This window comes from Asterias rubens, chromosome 2, assembly GCF_902459465.1.
Source record: "Asterias rubens chromosome 2, eAstRub1.3, whole genome shotgun sequence".
Taxonomy (NCBI): Eukaryota; Metazoa; Echinodermata; class Asteroidea; order Forcipulatida; family Asteriidae; genus Asterias; species Asterias rubens.
Genome location: NC_047063.1, coordinates 1047500 through 1068912, shown reverse-complemented (window position 1 = coordinate 1068912; position 21413 = coordinate 1047500). Strand labels below are relative to the sequence as shown.

Genomic DNA, 21413 nt, shown 5'->3' with positions numbered 1-21413 from the left:
CAAAAAGGCGTGTTATTCTTACATTGTCTGAAAAGACAGGTTTTGTGCCTCCATAAAATGTACATTTAAAATAACAGTCATTCACGACCCTTGGCCTAGATTTCAAGAGCTTGTTAAGAGACAAGAGCTTCCAAACAACTCCATTTTCTTTTAAATCCATTTTTTCTTTGGCCTACATTTCATCCTCTAAGTGTTGTAATTAAAAAGAAAAGTTAAGAAAAGAAACACTGAGACTAATTTCCTGAGGGAGCCTCTAGATATATCCTTTCCCTCCTTTCAGACACCTCAGGGAAATCATCTTCATTGTTCCATTTGCCCCTTCTTGCAACCATCTCATTGTTTGTCTAAAGTGTGAAAGCTTTCTTGGTGTTTGTTCAGCCTGCCGTATCAGGGTTTATTCACCTGCTTGTGCGTCACCCATTTGTACCCAAATTTTAGACCAGGCTACATAGAAAAAAAATTCTTGCTGGCTTGGAAAATTGATTCCCCGCAGCATTTGAGAATATTTGTATTGGCTGATAATACACGTAATAGTACATAATAATTGCATTAGGGTAAAGAATAACATTTTCGTTTTAACCAATGTGTGATAAGTCTTGTGGAAAAACCAACATCCAATAGGCAAACTACTTGGAATGGAATCGAATCCATCCTGACATCGTTGAGTAGAGCAGATGTCTCGCCATTAGAGCGCTTAGTACTGTGACAGTTCGAATCCTGTATTAGCAGTGTGTACTGCAACAATGAATGTAATGATTTCATTGGGGATGAAGTATAGCCCTGTTCATTCACACTACTCTGTACCCAGGGCTTTGCCCCTGGGGAACAGCTCAGCCGACCTTTTCACTCTGTGATCGCTTAACCCCGGTCTGCTCTTGATCTGCCCTGACAAATGGGCATACCCAGGGAGTAAGCCAGGCCTGCTTCAGAGTATTAGGGGTAAGCGGTAAAAGGTAAAAGGTAAAAGGATCTTCTTGAAACATGCAATCGGAACTCCATGTAGGGGAGACAGTATGAAAGTGCACCGGGCATGGGGTAAAAAAGCCCCAGGGCCTCCCCAGGCTGTATTTCACGCGATGAAACAAGTGTGGAAAGGGCTTATAAAGTTGTGGTTTTACTCAACACTTATGTATGATAGTGCTTTCCGGGTCTGTGGACAAAAACAGTCTACAGGCATAATAGTCTGTGGTTTCGTAGTTCAAAGGAAAGCGATCCTGACACATATCTGTGTATACAGTGATCACACATTTAAGTTTAAAGGCACTTGACACTTGGTAATTCCTCAAAATAATTATTATTAGCTTAAAAACTTACTTGGTAATGACTAATGGGGAGCTGTTGATAGTATAAAACATTGTGAGAAACGGCTCCCTCTGAAGTAACGTAGTTCTTGAGAAAGAAGTAATTTTCCACAAGATTGAGTTCAAGACCTCAGAATTAGATTTTTGAGGTCTTGAAATCAAGCATCTGAAAGCACCTAACCTTGTATGACAAGGGTGTTTTTTCTTTCATTATTATCTCACAACTTCGACAACCAATTGAGCTCAAATTTTTACAGGTTTGTTATTTTAATTATGAAAAATTACTTATACTTGAAGTGGAAGGGGTTCATGTAATTTCTAATGTAAAAGAGATCATTTTGAGCAGTGTTCCACGACCCACCCCAAATGGAAGGCACTCACAAAAAGCCTATGGGGGTAGTGACATTTTGTAGACGTATTACCACGGCAGGGAATTTGTTAAACCCCATGCACTTTTATAGCACTTTACAAAGGTGTCTAGTTTTCTACTGCACTGTATCATAGGAAAAAGTACATACGTAGCAGTGTACTCGTCCAAGTTAAAATAAAATGTTAATTGCTGTATTTCTTTAAATTTTACGATAAAACCTGATGGATTTTAGGGTGCTCTTAAATTTCTGATAACAGCCGACTTGGATCTGAAGTAGGGAGTTAGAATTAGAGGTAAATTAGATGCCTACTGCCAGTAGTGCTGCAGGGTATGTGATCCAGTTATAACCAGATAATTGAGTCTGCCGAGATAGCTCGAAATGATTGTGGGGATGAGGTAAAGTTAGAAGCGTCCAGCTGATTATGACCGAGGGAGAAAAGAATATCCAGCAGAACAAAAAAGTCCCTGAAGATAATTATTGGTGCTACAAGGTTATAAAGTCCCTTGTGTGTCAGCTTTCAAACAAATAAAATCAGAGTGGTGTGATACTGAGCTGTTGTTACAGCCGAGGCTGGCCCGAAGCAGGGCCGCTGAGTCGCTGTCAGAGAGGAGCGCGCTGGTTTCAGACTCCCCTCCTCCGCCCCTATTATTCATGCAGCTAATAATATTTAGAATAGCCCGGAGTCAGACTGATGCGAGCACAAAGCAATCTTGGTGGTTGTCAACGCGGTGTCGTGGAGGATGATGATGATACATGGTGCATCATTTTAGAACGGGGCAGTTGGCTCACCGTTGTTTGGCTCAACGTCATTTGGAGCTTGGATGTAGTGCAGTACACAGTGGTGGAAGCAGTCCTCTCTTAGCCTTGGTTGTTCCTTTTGTGGTCTCGTTTAATGTACACACTGTATCAAACTCTAGGAGCTTTGTTTTTGTTATAATGAAGAACCTCTGTCTGCAGTCAACAAGGGCGATATCTCAAGGTAATAAATGTAACTTAAATTGTCAACTGATAGAAAATACACACTTTCTCAGACTTGTTACTTTTGGGGGGGAAAACCAACAAAGAGTTTGGGCTTAACAAGTGGTGTAATTAATTAATTCTGGAATTATACTATGTAAAAGATCTGTATATTACAAAGTTAAATAGTGTGACTAATTCTGGATATAAACACGGGATGAATTTTATGTGCAGTTGATGGAGACTATGTTTTTGCTCATGTGATCTTCTTGACTTGTAATGTTAAGTGTTTTGTTATTGAAGATTCCTCTTGCAGGCAAGTAGAGTACTGTATACTGAAAAAATGTTGAGACCACGTCAGCTCTTCTCAGAGCCAGCACTCCTCCCCAAAAAGATATTTGCACACAGTTGGAAATTTTGTATGCCTTTGTAGAATTGTGTGTAAGCTAAATACTTCTGCGTGTTACGTAAACAAACAAACAAACAAACAAACAAACAAACAAACAATTAAACAAAAACAATCAAAAGTAGAAATAATAGAATGTCCTTTACTGATAAATACTGGTAAAATTAATTTGATTATAAAAACAACCTCTCCTTTGACAGGAAATGTTACTGTTGTTTTTGTGTGTTTGATGGAAATCAATTGTTTCCAATGAAAATAATACTATTGTCTATAGATACAATCATCATACAGCATTCGTAATACGCGGGTGTAGCCACCAGCACAACAATAACAAATTAATCATATTATTGGATATTTCACTGAGCATAAGTTACATTCTTTATCACTTTATCATTTCATATGTAAATTATAAGTGTTGGCTATCAAATTCCACGCATTCAACCAGTGTAGACTGCACAGCTAGTGGAGTAACCTGCGGTAAACTAATCTTTCGTCACTGATTTCATTGTCTAACTGTACGGGGCCGGTGGGATTTAAATTTTATTGCAATAATGCTTAACCATTACAAGCTGTGTTTATTGATAAAATAACACCCTGATATAATTTCCTTAGTGGCGTTGTATGGAGAATGTGTTTGGTATTTATAGAATGTGTATAAATCATTTCATAGTCCATGGTCAAGTGAGCTTGTCACTGTGGCGTGCTTTGCAGGTTTTATAAGGGGTGAGATTGTTATGGGAATTTTAAAGACACAGTTATTGTGCCACTCTTTATATTAAACAGCCTTCAAAAAGATGGATTTTTATAATTGAAACCATTGGATATAAAATTAAGGTCGCCATTACTGTATTTCCTTGGTAATGTGTTTAATTTACATTAACCATAACATTTATTGTACACGCTGATACATAGTGTGTCATCTCGAGCGGTCAGGCGCACCAGTCTCAAGCTGTAGTGTTTCCGATCAGCAGAGTGTTGGTTCGAGTCCCGGTTTGAGTCCCGGTCGTGACACTTTTGTCCATAAGCAAGACACTTCGTCCTTTGGATGGGATGTATGTAGGTCCTGTGTGCTGTGTACTGCTGGTGAGAGAACCCAGTACTTTGTGTTTTCTGGGTGTGTCGTTAAGAGAAGAGGTTCACCCCAATGTTTGTGGGATGTGCAAGTTTACTCAGCTACACAGTAGTCCTATAGGAAGACGAAAGATGATGACGATGTACATACAGGTACATAAAACATTTAGCCTTTTCCATGAGATTATACAGTATTTGTGTATTTGGTCACGCTCGTTTTCTTTCGTATTTTTGTCGCTGGTTTTGGGACATGTACAGTAGTTTCAGTTCTCACAATGCACTGCGAAAGTGCAGTGGGCCATCTGGCCCCTGCATATTACTGGCAGTGGCAGTCACTCTCTCAGAAAGGGAATTTCATGTTTGAATGGGCACTCTCTATCAAATTTAAATGGGGCACTTTCACTAACAATGTTTGTGATGTGCGGAAACTTTTTAAGGGGCATCAACTTGATGAATACTTGTTAGTACCAAGAAAACAGTAAGCAAGACTTCATTGACCTCTTTGAAATGCTAGGCATACACTGTCGTTTTCCATATTGAGACAAATGTATCATCAGTCAATGTGATATCTGTATCCAGGGACCCATCTTCGTTTAACCTGGCTGGGGCATTTAAGTCATAAATCATGTGAAATGCACATTACACAATGTATGTAGGTGTAGTATTGCAGGCTTGTGTGATTAGATAGGGATGCAGATGTAGTTGAAAACATTTTGATGCACATCCTATCTTACAATATACATGTAAAAAAAAAAAATATCTTAGCAGAAAGTTTTAATAAGACCAAAAACCCTAATTTAAAGCCAGATTAAAGATGACTGATTGCCCAAGTCCTAATTCTTTCGTTTTAGCAAGTACATTGTTGGATATTGAAGGAGTTGGCCTTTTTAGTGTTTTTGATTAAGTTGAAATAGAAGTACTGTAACCAAACCCTACGCTAGACATGATAGATGATTGTAATGTTACACAGTTAGCTTTAAGTACACCTGTACTCCAAACTTTAACTCCTACATGTAGATATGATTACTGCAGTCTATGGGATGTATTCAGTGCGATAGATTAAAGCACTCTCCAATGTTCAGGGACAAAAAGTTAAAAAATAAACAAATCAAAATACAGTGTGCAAGTGGAACAAAAATTGATTTGCTTGTTTCAGAGATAGTGAGGCATGCTTGGCACGTTGTCTGGTTGCATTTGATTACATGTATACACTGTATACGTACATGTTGGACATTTACCAGGCTTACTGTATCTAGTGTTGATGCAATTGGCTGGTGATGATTGCGATATGGCATATTCTCGGCGCCTTAATTTGCTTGGATTCTGGCTTGTGATTTTAATACTTGTCGTGTGTTGACATGTTCGTTCTGTGTTCAATCACGGCTGATTGGTGTAGTAGTCTTATATTCAGGACCACTAAAACCATGGAGGAAGTAAACAGGGTTGTTAGGCCTATACATGGGTTTTAAAATCAGTGGTACTGGGGTATATCCAAGTTTATATGTGTCAAAATTTACTGTAAATAAAAAAGAAAATTAAAAAAACTGTGAATTCTATGCCTACACTTGCTATGAAAATGAAAAGATGGTGTGTCAGAATTCAAAGTATAATGCTTCCACGAGGCTCTCAAACACATTGCTGGCTTAAATATGGTAAAATGTGTGGTAGCACCCATCACCCTAGATGCATGATAAAGCGCCTTCATCAGGTCAAAGTAAGACCTTTCATTGGCTGAAATGTAGCGCATGCAGTCAGTCACGTTTCCAATGTTTGACCTCCATAATGGCGTCAAGGGTCTGGACCATTTGATTTTTTTTTTCAAAGTGGCTACTTTTTCAAATAAAAATGACAAACTTGTTTGTCAATGTTTGTTATTTTTCTCAAACTTTGTAAAATAATTCTGAACCTTTGCCATTTAACTTGAATGGCTTCCCAGACATTGTAGGAAAGAAACTGAGATGTTTAGAACACTTGAGAAAATTTGTGTATTTCAATCAGGCAACCAAGGTCTATGGTACTCTACAACAGATGGGAACAGCTTTTCGATTCTACATGTACATGTAGTAGGTTTCAGTATTTCTTTTGAGTCTGATAAATTGACAAAATAATTGACGAATACTGCTTGACACAGCTACCACATTCACAAACTGCCTGAATGAGAAATGAAATGCAACCATTCCGAGGAACCAGAGCAACTGACAACACATTCCTACAGAAATTGCCTCATGAGTCAAGTCTAGCAACTACCTATTTCATAGAAATATGGTTTCATCTTCTTGCAGATATTCGTCAGAGACTAACCGACCAACTGAGATCGTTAGATAATCGTTATGACGCCCAACGGGAACAACTCCAAGACTTCCAGGAATACTTCAAGCAACGTGCTGAGGTGGAGATGGAATATGCCAAGAACCTTGAACGACTCCACGAACGACTGACAAGGAGACAGAAAGCCGTACAGTAAGTTTGTTTTGATGTTTTCTAAATCAATGATGTTAAAGTTAGACTAAAACTCCCTTATTGAGTGATATATGCATGCGGTATGTATTTCTTACTAGAGACGAGACAATGATGCAGGCCTGGAATTACATGGAGGCCATCGCCTCTGTTGCCCTGGTCTTGGACTTGGTCCCTCTTCAAAAGTTATAAGATTTCCAAATAAAATGCCATTTAGCAAATTAAAAATGGTGGTTCCCTTACAAAGATGAAAGTTGAGGCCTTGAAAATGCCATAAATAAGCACTATACTATTATCACAGTCATCACATTACTTTTTGAGTCAATTAATATTCCTGGCTTACAATTTTTACCTTAAAAAAAAAAAAGTATTGATGCACTGAGAATCCTTCTGCCTGAGTGGGTTTTATTTTCTCTTGTATCGTGTAGCCATAAAAGGGCTTTCCTGTGCAAACACGGCGTGTAAGGACAGCCGGAGCGAACTCTCTGCTTGTATGCACGGACTATTCATTCATTGGATGTGACACTTCTCAGCAGGTAGCACGTGATGTGCACATCCATATTTGTAGTGGGTAAAATGCCTGCCCTTTCTTTGGGTATAAAGGTTGGGGGTAGAGCCTTTTAAACATGATACAGTGTTGTTGGGTGTAAAGGTTGGGTTGAAAACATACCAAATTCCCTGTTGTGTGGCTTAAGGCATGAAGAACAGTTTACTGTAGGTTATTGTTAATGGGTTTTTTATAAGATAAAAAAACTGATGTTTGGTAAAGGTTGAGGTGAACTTAAAGGTACAGCGTAGAGTTAACTTTCCATATAACATAATCACTAGGACTGGCCAATTTGCTTCTTTAAAACGAAACATTCTTTAGTGGACAGTGAAACAAGCACAAAGCACAAATGAGATTCAGGACTTCAGAATGTACTCTTTGGGACTCCTGCCGGGACTGGTCAACTTACTTCTTTATAACAGAATGAATCTTGTTGTAAGAGGACAGCAAAACAAGGAATTGGAAAGCAGTCTAACCTCTCTTTAACAGTTCTCTGTGTATAACAAGAGCGGACTGATGTTATCGTGAACAGAAATGAACTGTTGATTTTAGGCGTAAGGTTGATACTACATATAGTACACGAATGTATTTCATGATCTGTAGTTCACCCCAGAACATACAGAAAATCTATTTCCACCACAAAGCTTTCACCTGAAATTTATCACACTCGCAGGTCACTATCAGACAGGCAGTTTGTGGTAAATGTATGGATGTGACAAACATCAACCAGACCCACAAAAATACCATCCTACCTACATGTCTTATTCTGTAAACACAGACAAGTACATCTATGACGCTATGCAAACCACAAATGATCCGTTTGGAGCGGCACTTTAAGATGAGTAAAAAGTATCACCTCTTTCCAATGATGCTGTGCATGAATTTGCCTCTTCTGTATTGCGGATCACCCGTATTGTTCAAGAAATCGGAACTGTTTGAATTTCATAAAACAGTGTATGAATTCTTACAGTGTCATGTTACAATGTACACACAGAACGGGAAGCCATACAATTGCATTTCCTCTTAATCTCGGAAGATTTGAAAGTGACACTGCTATAAACCCCCCCCCCCCATTCTGCTCTATAGCTTTGGCTATGTGCATCGGACAGTAGGTGCCGATACTTTTCTCACCAATATTTTGAAATGGAAGATCAAAATTTGGCATTGTGATTACATGTACATTCAAATGCATCCAATATTTGAATGGAGTATACTCTTTCCGAACTGTACATTGGTTGCAATGAGTTCACCAAACATTTCAAGGAAAAAGTCTTTAAAACCTTTTAATAGGTTTATGCATTGATAGAGGATTCACAGATATCATTCACTCATCTCAAACTTCAGCATGACATGTATTTCAAAGCTTTAGAAGGAAGTAATATGTGCCTTTGCCCCATTGGGAAATAAATCAAGCAATTGTCCTGTGACACGAGTCATGGAAATGTGTTTTAAAGGGTAGGCGTGCAACTTTTCTGCTAATCTTCAGCTCATTTCCTCCTTTTCAGTGCCATATAGAAAACTGAAGAACACTGTTCAAGTAAATTCTAAACCAAATCCCGATCTTACTTCTTATAATGTCTTATAATGTGTAGGTCTCTAGATGTCACAAATCATACAATTACACATGTGTGAACCTTTTTTTTAAGATAGTCATTATGGTACATTAACAAAACTTTTAATATTCTGGACCCAATCTCATTAAGCCTGTAAGCACATAAAACTGCTAAGCATAGACAACTCTTGCTAAGCAGAAACAGGTTACCTGCCAACATTTCATGAAGTTTACACTGTTGCAACTGATGTCCCACTCTATGAAATTGGGCCCAGGTGGCTAAGTCATCGGATATGGGTTCAAATCTTGTTCATGACACTTTTGGCAGCACATGCTCAAGATGAGATGCTTTAAGGAATGAATGTCCCAGTGACTAGTGTTATTAATGTTGGGAGCGCTATACGCATCAACAAGTGATGCATTAGAGCTCTTCAAGAAGCCACTATTGTTGTTGTTATTATTGTTATTAACTTTGAGATTTATCTCCATCTGTTTTTAGGAAAGACAAAGATGGCTTGATCCCATCAACCACAACATGCTGGAACACTCTGGTAGACATGACAAGGAGTCAATACAAGCAGCATGCAACACTCAGCCAATGTCTAAACTACAATCTTTCAAACAACTTTGGGACCATCCGAGAGGGGCTTGATAACGTCTACAAAAAGGTGGGTTGCTAGGAATTAGGAGTAGGAAGTCCTTTTTGCTTAGAACTTAGTTTAACTGACATTTGAAAGCTTTATTTGAAAAGTAAAGGTTGTGAACTTCTTGACTCTGTGTGGAGGCACTTTCATTCTTAGGTTTCTGTAATGACTATGAAGGAACTGACAACGAAAACCACAAAAAGTTCAAAAACCAAACACAGCGCAAAAGTGCGTTGATGTCATACAACATGTTGATCTGTGAGGAATAATTCACCACGATTTGTTTGTGACACATTTTTTCTTTCTTTCATCCTTACACTTTCCTGAAGTGCTGGTATACGTCCAACATTGTACTACCTCTCCTCCCCAGTGTCATATACTTGTTTCTAACTTGGTGGCCATTGTCTCATATTTCTCTCCATCTAGTCACCTTTTCTACATGTAATGTAATCCACATTTATTGATTCCTATGTCATCAGCTGCTAAACCTTCTGTACGACAAAACGGTACAAATAAAGAGCTGTTTGATGAGCAGATTGTATATCAAATTGTCATACAATAGCTGGGTGTGGTGATCATCTGATTCATCTCTACACTTTCCTTTCGGCAGTATATAATGACACACCTCTCCACAGTTTCCTAAAAAAAGAAAATCACATCATGAATGGGATGTAACATGAATACTGTTTGATAAAGCTTTGTACTTTCTACTTCGGTCATCTTTTGTTAGTTTGTTAATTTGAGATGGACCCAGCATCCTTTCTTTGGTAGCTCTCTTGATACTTCACTGAGGCACTGGACGCAATGTCTCAATGCTCTAGGCCATTGCCTTGGTGCCCTTTGACCTGTTCCAGATTACATTTCTAACATAGAAAGGTGCCTTCAGTTAGGAAAGACTGCCTTGCCCCGACTAGAACAAAGTATCAAGCCTGCATTTGAAATGTGGCGGTCTGCACTTTACAAAGGTTGTGCTCGGAACGTGCAAAATCCTCATGCTACAATGAGCAGATGGAAAAATTCCAAATCACTCAAGCCTTCACTTGGCATCTTCTGTAAAGGCCAATACAGTGAGATATTCAATAGCTTCCCACATACTGCTGCATTTTAGAATTCCTCACCTGTATCTTGCTTTCTACCAACTTGCAATCTATTCCTAGTTTAAACGAAACGTTAACAGATCTCTTGACTCTTTAAAATTGTCTTGATTTTTCTTGTATCTTTCACCTTGAACGCCCTTTTGGCCCGTGCTGGGCAATTTGTCATAAAACTAAAAAGGCATTCATCTCTACAGGAACCTTGGTGGATTGAATTGGTATCCTGGCCACATTAGTTATGGTCAACTGCCCGCTGCCTGTGTCCTATGTGTAGTTTATCGTTTGGCTTGAAGGTTTGCCGTAGAGCGCAAAATACAATCGTTTTACCCAGGGGGTTCTAGTAAATAGTGGTCGAGTCTAATTATGTTACAGTATCTGAATTGTGTTTCTCTAACCTCAAAAGGATGTGCACGGGTAAGACTTTCTTTCTTACTCCAGGCATTGCTGGATATACACAATCCAGCCTTGGGTTATTTGCATTTAATCTAACAACATCTGCAGCCGCCGCATTGTCACAGACTCGAAACACCGCATTGGGGAGCACAGCAAATTACAAACGATGCACGGAAATGGTTTTTATATATATTTATTGGGCTTTCTAAAAGTCCAATTCGTCAAAAGATATGAATACAAGCCTGTTGAAATGTTGACATGTTGATTATTTGGGACAATGGGAATAATTTGACAGATTAGCATCATCGCAGCGTGGAATCGCCGTCTGAGGAAAGGAATGAGTCAATGGGATATAAACAGATCTTTGAGTAATGGGCAGACCCTGCATGGAATGACTCATTCCACGTCGTCAGCGGCTCTTGTTGATAATCAAAGTGCAGTCAGATACAGTTGGGTGGATTGTGCTGTTTTATTCAGATGCAGAAACGCAGCCAACGTTGGCGCCACATCTGTGGCATCGGCTACCTTCAGTGATAAACGACCATCCGGTCAAAAATTAATAGAAAAAAGGAATAATTGGGTAAAAATTTAAACAATTTGCAACGCATTCAAAACTCATTTATTTGAGTACTACTAGAATATTATTGTAGAAAGGACTTTTTTGGGGGTGTTTATAACGAAATAGGAAATAAAGAATAATATTTAAACCAGGGAAATTGCATTGTGTGTAAATTAAACAAATTAATAATTTCTTAATTAATTTTTACAATTTTGGTGCCATATAGTATGATTTTTTTACCAGTGGATTATATGTTAATATTTTTCTTCAACCATTTAGTTTTCAATTTAAACAAACAGGGAAAAACACTTGATTTTAACATGTATTTGAGTGGGTGGGTCAACAACATTAAGGCAAAATTATACAAATCACAAAATGTAAAACATTATTTGTCAATTTCCCATTATTTAGTTTGGGAATGGGAGGGGGAGGGGTAGAGAATATTGACCATGCTGTTCCCATCCATGATACATTCTTGAAAAGAGCGACTCCATTCTCTAGAAGACATTGGCAGGTGGTTTAACCTGTGTGGACCTTACAATTACTTTTATTTGTACATGTGGGCTGCAAGTTCTTTAACGTGCCTGCTGTAATCTATCAGTACCCTGCATTCTAAACACCATACAATACATCCAGTGAGAGAATAATTATGGTACTGATCGTCGCCATGAGCATTTAGAAAACAGTTTCCTTGTTTCGAAAGAGTCATTTAATGCTTTGCCAATTGGGTGAAACTTGGGTGTCATTTGAAGGTTCTAAACTTCTTTGCTACAAGATGAAATCTCTGTACGAGGAAATGTTCCAGGTTTTTTATTTATAGTGTACTTTGTACATGTGGTGTAAATTGTTCCAAAATGAATAATTGTATAAATTACAAATAATTTTAAAGCTTAAAACGATTTTAAAGATTTTAAAGCTGAAGCACCCATCCTCACTCCCCCGATAAAGAAAATAATCGTACATACTGGTAGCTCCACCAGTATAAATCAGACACACTAGTGTTAGCCACAGTCGTGTCAGCCACACAAGAGTCAGCCACACACGTGTCAGCCACAGACACATCAGCCACACTAGTGTCTGCTACACTTGTGTCAGCCACAGTAGTGTCAGCCACTAAAGAGTCAGCCACAGTAGTGTCAGCCACACTAATGTCAGCCACACTACAATATTGCAATACAATATTGCATTCTGCACTATTGTCAGCCAGTCAGCCACACAATCGTCAGCCATACTAGTGTCAGCTACACTAGTGTCAGCCGCACTAGTGTCAGCCACTAAAGAGTCAGCCTTGGTAGTGTCGGCCACATTAGTGTCAGCCACACTAGCATCAGCCACACTATTGTCAGCCACACTACAATATTGCAATACAATATTGCATACTGCAATACAGCCAGTCAGCTACACAATCGTCAGCCATACTAGTGTCAGCTACACCAGTGTCAGCCACACTAGTGTCAGCCACATGAGTGTTAGCTGCACATCCAAGCCAGTAGGAGTCTAAGCTTGGGCGATATCGATCTCTTTAATTAACGATATATTGCCGACATTATATCGCGATATTCGATATAATCGCGATTAATTAAATTTGACATCATCAGTCTTTAAACTCCAAGTGAAAGTTGTAGAAGAGACAGTCATAGCATAAGAGAGGTGTTCTAATGACCTATTCTTCTGGTTTTACTCCAAACCTATGGGGTGCAAGATGTCTCAGCTAGCAAATACATCGCGATATTTAATCGATATCGCGATATATCGCGATATATCGATATTTCGATTAAAACCAAATCCATAAGATATCGAAATCGTTCCCAAATTAATATCGCGATATTCGATAATATCGTGATATCGCCCAAGCTTATAGGAGTCACATTAATATTGTATGATAAAATACAATGTGTAATATCATTGACAAAAAGCTCTTGTGGGTCTTTAGACTCGGACTTGAAACTACCGATGCAGTCTTCCTTTCAAATGTCTACAACAGAATCATGCATCATTTATCACAGTCCAGCAGCTGAATGGATGTTCATACATACTAGTTCAATTCACTGCATAATGTACTTCAAGATATTTTTTCGTTTGTGTTTGCTTGGGTTCAATGGCATCGCCGCATGAAACATAATAATGAGCGTTTGCAATGCAATATTGTTATTGACCTGCTCTATGAACCGAGCTAACTTGATTAGTTATGAACAGGATACTAATTTACAATTTGACTTGATACACGTATCATGCATCATCAATGATATGTAAAATTACAATCCAATCCGTACATAGTATCCCTCCAATGACTTGTAATGTGGGTACAACTTCAAGTACATACACATCTGACTCTTGTATACGAAAGATGTGCTGCATGACAGAGTTGTAGTTGAGTCAGTATGATGCAATGTAATGAATGTTGAGTCTTGGGCCGAGTCTTGAGTGCAATTCAGGTCAATTGAGTCTGATTCCCAGTTTGAGTCAAGTTCTAGAGTATCATGTCTGCAACTATTCCTTATGCAAATCCCCCTCTAAAAATTTTAAACTCTGCTGGTTTGTTGGGTTTTTTGTTGTTGTGTTTTTTTTTTTTTTTGGGGGGGGGTTAGGGGAAGGGGTCTGGGGGGTTCTCTCCATGTTTCAATTTGCGTGTATTTTTTATTTAACTAATGAAACTTGGCGTGAAGCTTTAAATATTGCAAAATAGCACTTGGTTTAACATGGGCCTTTTTATGTTACACTCTACTGATCGACCACAATCAGAATTGAAGATTCAAGTTTGCATACATGTACATACAGTATGTAACCTGGCAATAATAACTGTGCACATGTTATTACACCCTGATCTATACATTTTGCTCCTAAAGTTTTACATCTTTCTAAAGGTAGCCAGGAAATCTCCCAAAGTGTATAAATTATACACCAATATTATCGCAGCTTTTACTTTCAAAATGAGAAGGTAAAAGAAACAGAAACTTTTGTTTCTAGTCGAAGTTTTGCTTTCAAGTTTCAGTCCTTGTTCTTGAAATTTCATGCCAGTATCATTTGTGATATTTACATCCAGGCTTCAGTTGAATATTTCCCAAATTTGTGAGTAGCAACTAAAACATTTTGTGTAGTTTTTTGCTGTGCTATTCAAGGGAATTTGTTCATTGCTGCTGTAGATGGTTTCACCTTGGCAAGATGCCACTTTGTAATTTTCTGAACGGTGCATATGGTTGTAATGCAGAGGAAGGAAAACAGTGATAAGCAAAGCATTAATGGTGTACCCTTTAAAGGGTTTGCCAGTAACATGCAGTAACGGACTAGCCATCAGGACTAGTTAGCTTGCTGTTTCAGTGGTCCGCCAGCTTTTTCACTAGTCCGTATTTCATAGGGATGCTGTTCAACACTGAACTATCCGGCTGGACCACTTTCAGAGAATGTTGACTGGTCCTTAAGTGATTTAACTGGCATTTGGCAGCAGACCACAGGGAGAACGCTGATTTAGGGTGCTGGGTTGCAATGTATTCAAGCTTGCATACTTCCTCCTATGATATCAGATGTGTGTTCTGATGACATGTACATTGAATTACTTCCCCTGAGCATGCTGTGAAGCCAACTACAGCTGAACTTTAACTGTTCACACTGATTTACTGACTATACAATGTATGTTGGTTTTCCCCATAAGGTCTGTATCCAGACTGTTTAAAATGAGTTTGAAAGAAGAAGAAACAACATTCAGATTAAAGAACCCCCCTTGTTTTTTTTTTGGGGACAGCAAATCCTGTCCTAGTCAATAGTTCCCTTTGTTCACCCAAATTTGTTTCGTCAAATGTAGCCAGTCAGTTAACAACTGAATACAAACAATTCCCAACAATGAAACAGCAGACAAACTGAGATGTCAATATCAGTTTTCAATGGATAAAAAAAAATGGCAGAAAAGCATCTGCATACATGTAGTTTGCAGATAATATCTGCATAGTAAAATTGCATTTCCAGTTAAGAACACATCACATTCAGCACCTTGATGAGGACAGATGTTGCCCTGGTCTTGGCTGTGATGCCGCTTAAAAAATGTGTCCAAGGTCATACCTGTGCACTATTGTGCATAGGGATGGGTTCAGAACCACCACTGAATCTTATTTCCATTTGTGTTCTTCCAAGTCTCCTGTTGTTATCCTGCCTTGTTAGATTTCCTTTCAATTGTTTTTAAATCTGAATTCCTGGATTGTGTTTTTGTCTCTACAGAGTCGGGAGATGATGGCTGAAGTACACACAGAGCTCCTGCGAGTCATGAATGAACTTTATGCAGTAAGTTTTCATTTCCTGCTTTGGTTTTATTTTAAGTTTTATAAATAACCGTCTCCAACTAAATGAAATGTTAATCTCCTGTAATTACACAGCTAGGAAGTTGGGAAGCAATAGTAGCTGATAATTTCAAGTGGGTATATAATTAGAAGTACAGAGTAGAGCCACTCTCTGGCGCAATGGACAGTTCTGCAATTGAAATTGCGATTCAAGAGGGACTTCATGGGTCAGATAGCCTTTGAATTATTCGATTTTGGCATCACTCCTTTTAACTATAGTTGTGCAAAACAAGAATTGCGGGCATACTGCCCTGCAAATTTCATAGCTTTAGGTATAGTTGTAAAAAACATAGCACATCTAAAGTCAGTCGGCCAGATTAGTTGGCCAGGTCAGTCGTCCAGGTCAGTCCAGTCGGCCAGGTCAGTCGTCCAGGTCAGTCCAATCGGCCAGGTCAGTCATCCAGGTCAGCCAGTCGTCCAGGTCAGTTTTCAGGTCAGTTGGCCAGGTCAGTCGTCCAGGTCAGTAGTCAGGTTAGTTGACCAGGCCAGTCGTCCAGGTCAGTCCAGTCAGCCTGGTCAGTCGTCCAGGTCAGCCAGTTGGCCAGGTCTGTTGGCCAGGTCAGTTGTCAGGTCAGTTGGCCAGGCCAGGTCAGTCAGCAGGGTCAGTTGTCCAGGTCAGTCGTCAGGTCATTCAGGTCAGCCAGTCAGTCTGTGAGGTCGTTCAGTTGGTCAGGTGAGTCATTTGGTCTGGTCAGTCAGGTCAGTTGGGTCAGCCAGGTCAGCCAGTGTAAGGCAATAATGTCAGAGATTATTATGTGGATTATGTCAGGTGAATTGAGTCTTAAAACAAAAAAAAATTAAGACAAAATTGAGATCTGTTTGTGAAGATACTTTGTTCAATTGAAAAAACGAGACAGCCAGACTTGTCTATTCTGATGCTAAAATCACTGACCTCCGGCTGCAGTCCTGTAAAATTCAATCCCTGCTGCTGTTCCCTCTAGTCTCAGTGCACAAACACAGAACTGTGTATGAAGTGAAGCAGCCTGGCTTGGTTTACTCAATAAAGGACAATATCCAGAAGTGTTTTAATACATAGATGATCAAATAGGTTTAATCAGTTGTGTATGTAGACAAGGACAGTGAGGTGTAAGATTACATCTTACTCAAGCTGGTAACAATCACAAGCAGCTGGTAGATGTTCATAAAGCCCTGGGCTGGTTATTCATAAATCATAACAAAGGAAACTAGACCCAGTGTTATTAATACTACTGATGGGTCACCTGGCTTTCTAGTGCTTGGCTATGTGATACATTGCAGCTACATTGGCAAGCTGAAGAATTCTGTTAAATCTCAGATCTGCTTGGCTCTACATGTATCTGACATTGTAAATATTGTACCCTAAACCTCTCTAGGCACTCTTCCTTCAGCTGCTAAGGTCCTCTTAATTCATTCACTGACAAGGGTAACCCAAAACACAAAGTATGTATTCTTTAAAAAATAAAACCTAATTAGGTTTAATGTTTCCATTTGTGCAAACCCAATCTCATGTGATACTGGAGGCTGCCCAGGCAAAATAGTGGTAAATGTTTTGTAAACACAAGAATGGTCAGCACCCCCATAGAGACCATAGAGAGCTATGCCTGAAGCTTTTCTAGCTGTGCTTTGGCTATACTTTGTAGTGCATAATCAAGGAGCCAACTCATCGTCTCGGTCATTGCTTGGATCTTGTCATAACTCGTGAAATCTCCCCACCAATTGCCTCAAACTTTATTATTCTACCTGGATTATCTGACCATTATGCAGTCATGTGTAACTTGAGTCTGTGCAAGCCCAAAGTCCCAACCGTCACTATAAAGAGCCGACAATGGAAACATGTGAATTCTCCCGAAGTGTTCCACGACATAGGCACTCATTTAGCAAATCTAGAAGTTGATCATGACTGCTTGGATTCCTATGTCAGCCAATATGAGAGTACAGTCAGTGACATCTTGGATAAATACGCACCTTGGAAAACGAGATCAGTCAAGGTCCGAACTGAAGTCTCCTGGTTCAATGATGATATTCGTACAGCGAGAAAGATCTGTCGTCAACTGGAGCGGAAGTGGCGGAAAAATGGCAAATTGGCAACACAACGACAAGAATATCGCAACCAATGTAAAGTAGTTAGGAATTTGATCAACCAGGCAAAGATCATCCATTATTCATCTCAAGTACAAGAATCCTCAGGAGATCAAAAGAAGCTCTTCAAGATAATTGGTGAGTTGTTGCTCAAACCCAAAACCCCTGTCCTTCCATCCACCTACAATAACCAGGACTTAGCAAACGAGTTCCAGAAATTCTTTGTCACCAAGATTTCAGACATCCGCTCATCATTTTCATCAGTCCCTTACAACGTGCCGCAGACATTGCCACATCTTCAACCAGAGTGTAGACTATCTGTGTTTGAGCCTGCCACTGTTGCTGAGATTCAAAGGGTTATTATGAAATCTCCTTCAAAATCCTGTGAGCTGGATCCAGTATCAACATCCATGATAAAGCAAAACATTGATATATTTGTACCCTACATCACTAAGCTTGTAAACGAATCTCTCAGTTCCGGTTGTTTCCCCGATAGCCTCAAAGTTTCCTACATCAGGCCGCTCATCAAGAAACCAAACCTGGACAAGGAGATATTTAAAAACTACAGACCGGTTGCAAACTTAAAATATCTTGGAAAAGTCATCGAACGAGTAGTGTCATCACGTATTTCTGATCACATTCATACTTTCAACCTGTCCGACGTGTTCCAGTCAGCATACAAGCCTTTCCATGGGACCGAGGCTGCACTAGTCCGTGTGAGCAACGATATTCTCTCTTCTATGGACATTGGTAACCTTACAGCACTAGTCCTGCTAGACCTGAGTGCTACTTTTGACACTGTTGATCATAACATCCTTCTCTCTCGGCTCCAGAATCACCTTGGCATAGAGGACACAGCCCTAGCATGGTGCAAATCGTATCTCCACAATAGAACTCAGCATGTATGTATTGGCACTGCGATATCCGACCCTGTTGTTTTGAACTACTCTGTGCCACAGGGGTCGGTACTCGGCCCGCAGTGGTTTACGCTGTACACTTTACCGATTCGTGACATCATCCTCAAATTTAATCTGAATTACCATGTGTACGCAGACGACACTCAGCTATACATCACGTTTAAATCTTCTCAAGAAAACGCCAATGCATCTATTGCAAGACTTGAGAAATGCATCCAAGAGATTCGACGTTGGACACAACAAAACTTCCTGAAGTTAAATGATGATAAGACAGAGTTCCTTTTATTTGGGTCACGTCAACAGTTAACTAAGGTTTCAGTGCCATACATCTCCATCGGTGATGCTCGGATAGCTCCCTCGCTAAAAGCTCGGAACTTGGGGGTTATTTTTTATTCATCGATGACACTTCAGCCACACATCAACAATATTGTTCGTTTATCATCATATCACATCAGGAATATAGGTAAGATTCGCAAGTACTTGGATAAAAGTGCCACTGAAAAGGTCATTCACGCATTTGTTACTTCTCGTCTTGACAACGGCAATGCTCTTCTATACAGTCTACCTAACAACCAGATTTCCCGACTTCAACGGCTCCAAAATACTGCTGCCCGCATTGTGACACTGTCTAGAAAATCCTGTTCTATCACCCCCATTCTGAAACAACTACACTGGCTCCCTATCTCTCAACGAATCATCTTCAAGCTGATGCTCATTGTCCACAAAGCTCTAAATGGCAAGGCTCCCCACTATATTTCTGAACTGCTTCAAGTTTACACTCCATCAAGGAATCTTCGATCAAGTTCCATGCTTCTCCTCATTGAACCCAAGTCTCGACACTCATGGGGTGACAGGTCTTTTTCTTCAGCCGCGCCACGCATCTGGAACTCTCTACCACTTAATCTTCGATCTTGTGTTTGTACCGCAAAATTCAAGTCTCTTCTCAAAACTTATCTTATGTCACAGGTTTTCAATGACTAATTTTGTTGTGTCTGTTTTTCTTTGTGTTTTGTTTTTGTTTTTGTTTTGGTTTTACTGCGCCTTGAACACCCAGCAGGGTGGATATGTGCGCATTACAAGTCTTATTATTATTATTATTATTATAAAGTGCTTCAGCTTTTTGAGCAAACATCTTGATCAATGTTTTGAACCTTTGATTTGGGATCAAGGTAGAAGGTGGTTGAAGTATCTGTGATCAGTGGGTAGGAACTTTGTAACTACACTTGACATTGAACACAGAATCTCCCATCTGTGTCCATGGTTTTCAATTAGTGTGCTTTACACTTGTCGGCATGACTTCCCAAGTGTCATGGACGCTCTGAAAGATTAATGAAACGGTTCCTTTTCAGATAATAAAATGAAATAAATTTACAGCAGACTAGACATGTGCTACGGAATACATGTTGAGTCGTTTACTGGTATTAGTATTGGTTTATTAACATTTTCTTTCAGTGTAAAGACTGATTTGCACAGTGGTTATAGTTAGTGAAATGTCAATTTAAATTATAAAAGTACAAATACTAAAAAGCTTCAAATAGTCAGTCGATACAAATATTTAAACAGTGAGTTACACAAAGAAACAGTCAGTGACAACGTGAATTGCACAAGCAACATAAAAAACAATAAGAGTCACAGTTCTGCTATGACTGCTATAAACTGCTCTCCTTAAATTATTGAGGAACTCGGAAACTTCTGTCATCAAAAGCTTTCATCCTGGCAGATGGAACCTCAAGAAAATGGGCATGAATTGAATATAATTGGTGCACTGGCTTGGTGATAACAAACTGCTTTAGGTACTTAGGGGATGAGTCTTGGCTTGATAGATTGGTAGATAATGAAGACTTTTGGAAATGATGTTGCTCAACAGCGATTGTTACACCACAGTAGTATATTATTGTGGATTTTGATTAGTTAAGAATTATACATGATGTGATACATGTACAACGTGGCTCAGTGGACTATGAGTGATGTACCCAACAGGTACATTACCGTGATTGGCCCACTGTTGGTTGTTTCCAGCACTTTGTACAAAACTACTAGAAATAGCCCTGGGTACGAGGTTGTAATTATGCTGGTACTAGGTAAATTGATTTAAGTTCAGGTGTGTTTATGTCATTGACCGCTGCTGTTATTTACAATTAGTTTGCCACCGTTTGTCTTTTTTTTTTTTTTACTTTGCCAGTTTCAAAGTAATTTTTTTTTCAAGACGACAACACATTATCTCCAAAGAAAAGGAGTTAATTACTATGGTATAACAAAACAATTGTTGCACACTCCGTAATTGGGTCCATGGGTTTTGTACACTGTCAAAAGCAAAGGGCACCCATGTCTTCATCTAAGGAGCCATTTGTCCCCTCGGCTGTACTAAACACCATGGACCTCATCACAGTATCCAACAATTATATTGTGTACGATGGAAAAGTCGCCCTTTTAAAAAAGTGGCCATCTTAAGATAAGGTTATCTTGTCTTATCTTATCTTGTCTTAAGTATCAATGAAATTCCGGAAGTCCTCAATGCTCTGTTTTTTGTTGAATGTAATAAAACCTAATCGTTCACCATTTTGTGTTGCTTCACTAGGACATCAAGTCGTACCACAATGCCCACACAGAGCACAAGTCCAGCGAGGCCAAATTCAGGCAAGCAGAGAACGAGAAGATCAAGATGGAGGAGAAAGGCTCGCATAAAAAGAGCAAGACCGTGGACAAACAATTTGAAAAGGTAACACACTGACAGGACTACAGCAAGTCTGGAATTAAA

The 21413-nt window shown here is 39.3% G+C and overlaps 1 protein-coding gene across 4 annotated transcripts in view; it reads left to right on the top strand.

The window, feature by feature from the left end:
* Nucleotides 1–21413, top strand: part of LOC117307207 (SLIT-ROBO Rho GTPase-activating protein 1-like) — a 53114-nt gene that overhangs the window by 9886 nt on the left and 21815 nt on the right. For 3 of the 4 annotated variants that reach the window (XM_033791886.1, XM_033791890.1, XM_033791889.1), the window contains exons 2-5: nt 6389–6566; nt 9162–9330; nt 15562–15624; nt 21234–21374. In XM_033791886.1, coding sequence (XP_033647777.1) covers nt 6389–6566; nt 9162–9330; nt 15562–15624; nt 21234–21374 — 551 coding nt within the window. Of the gene's footprint in view, nt 1–2511; nt 2652–6388; nt 6567–9161; nt 9331–15561; nt 15625–21233; nt 21375–21413 lie in introns of those variants that run through there. The other variant, XM_033791887.1, reaches the window with a different exon arrangement.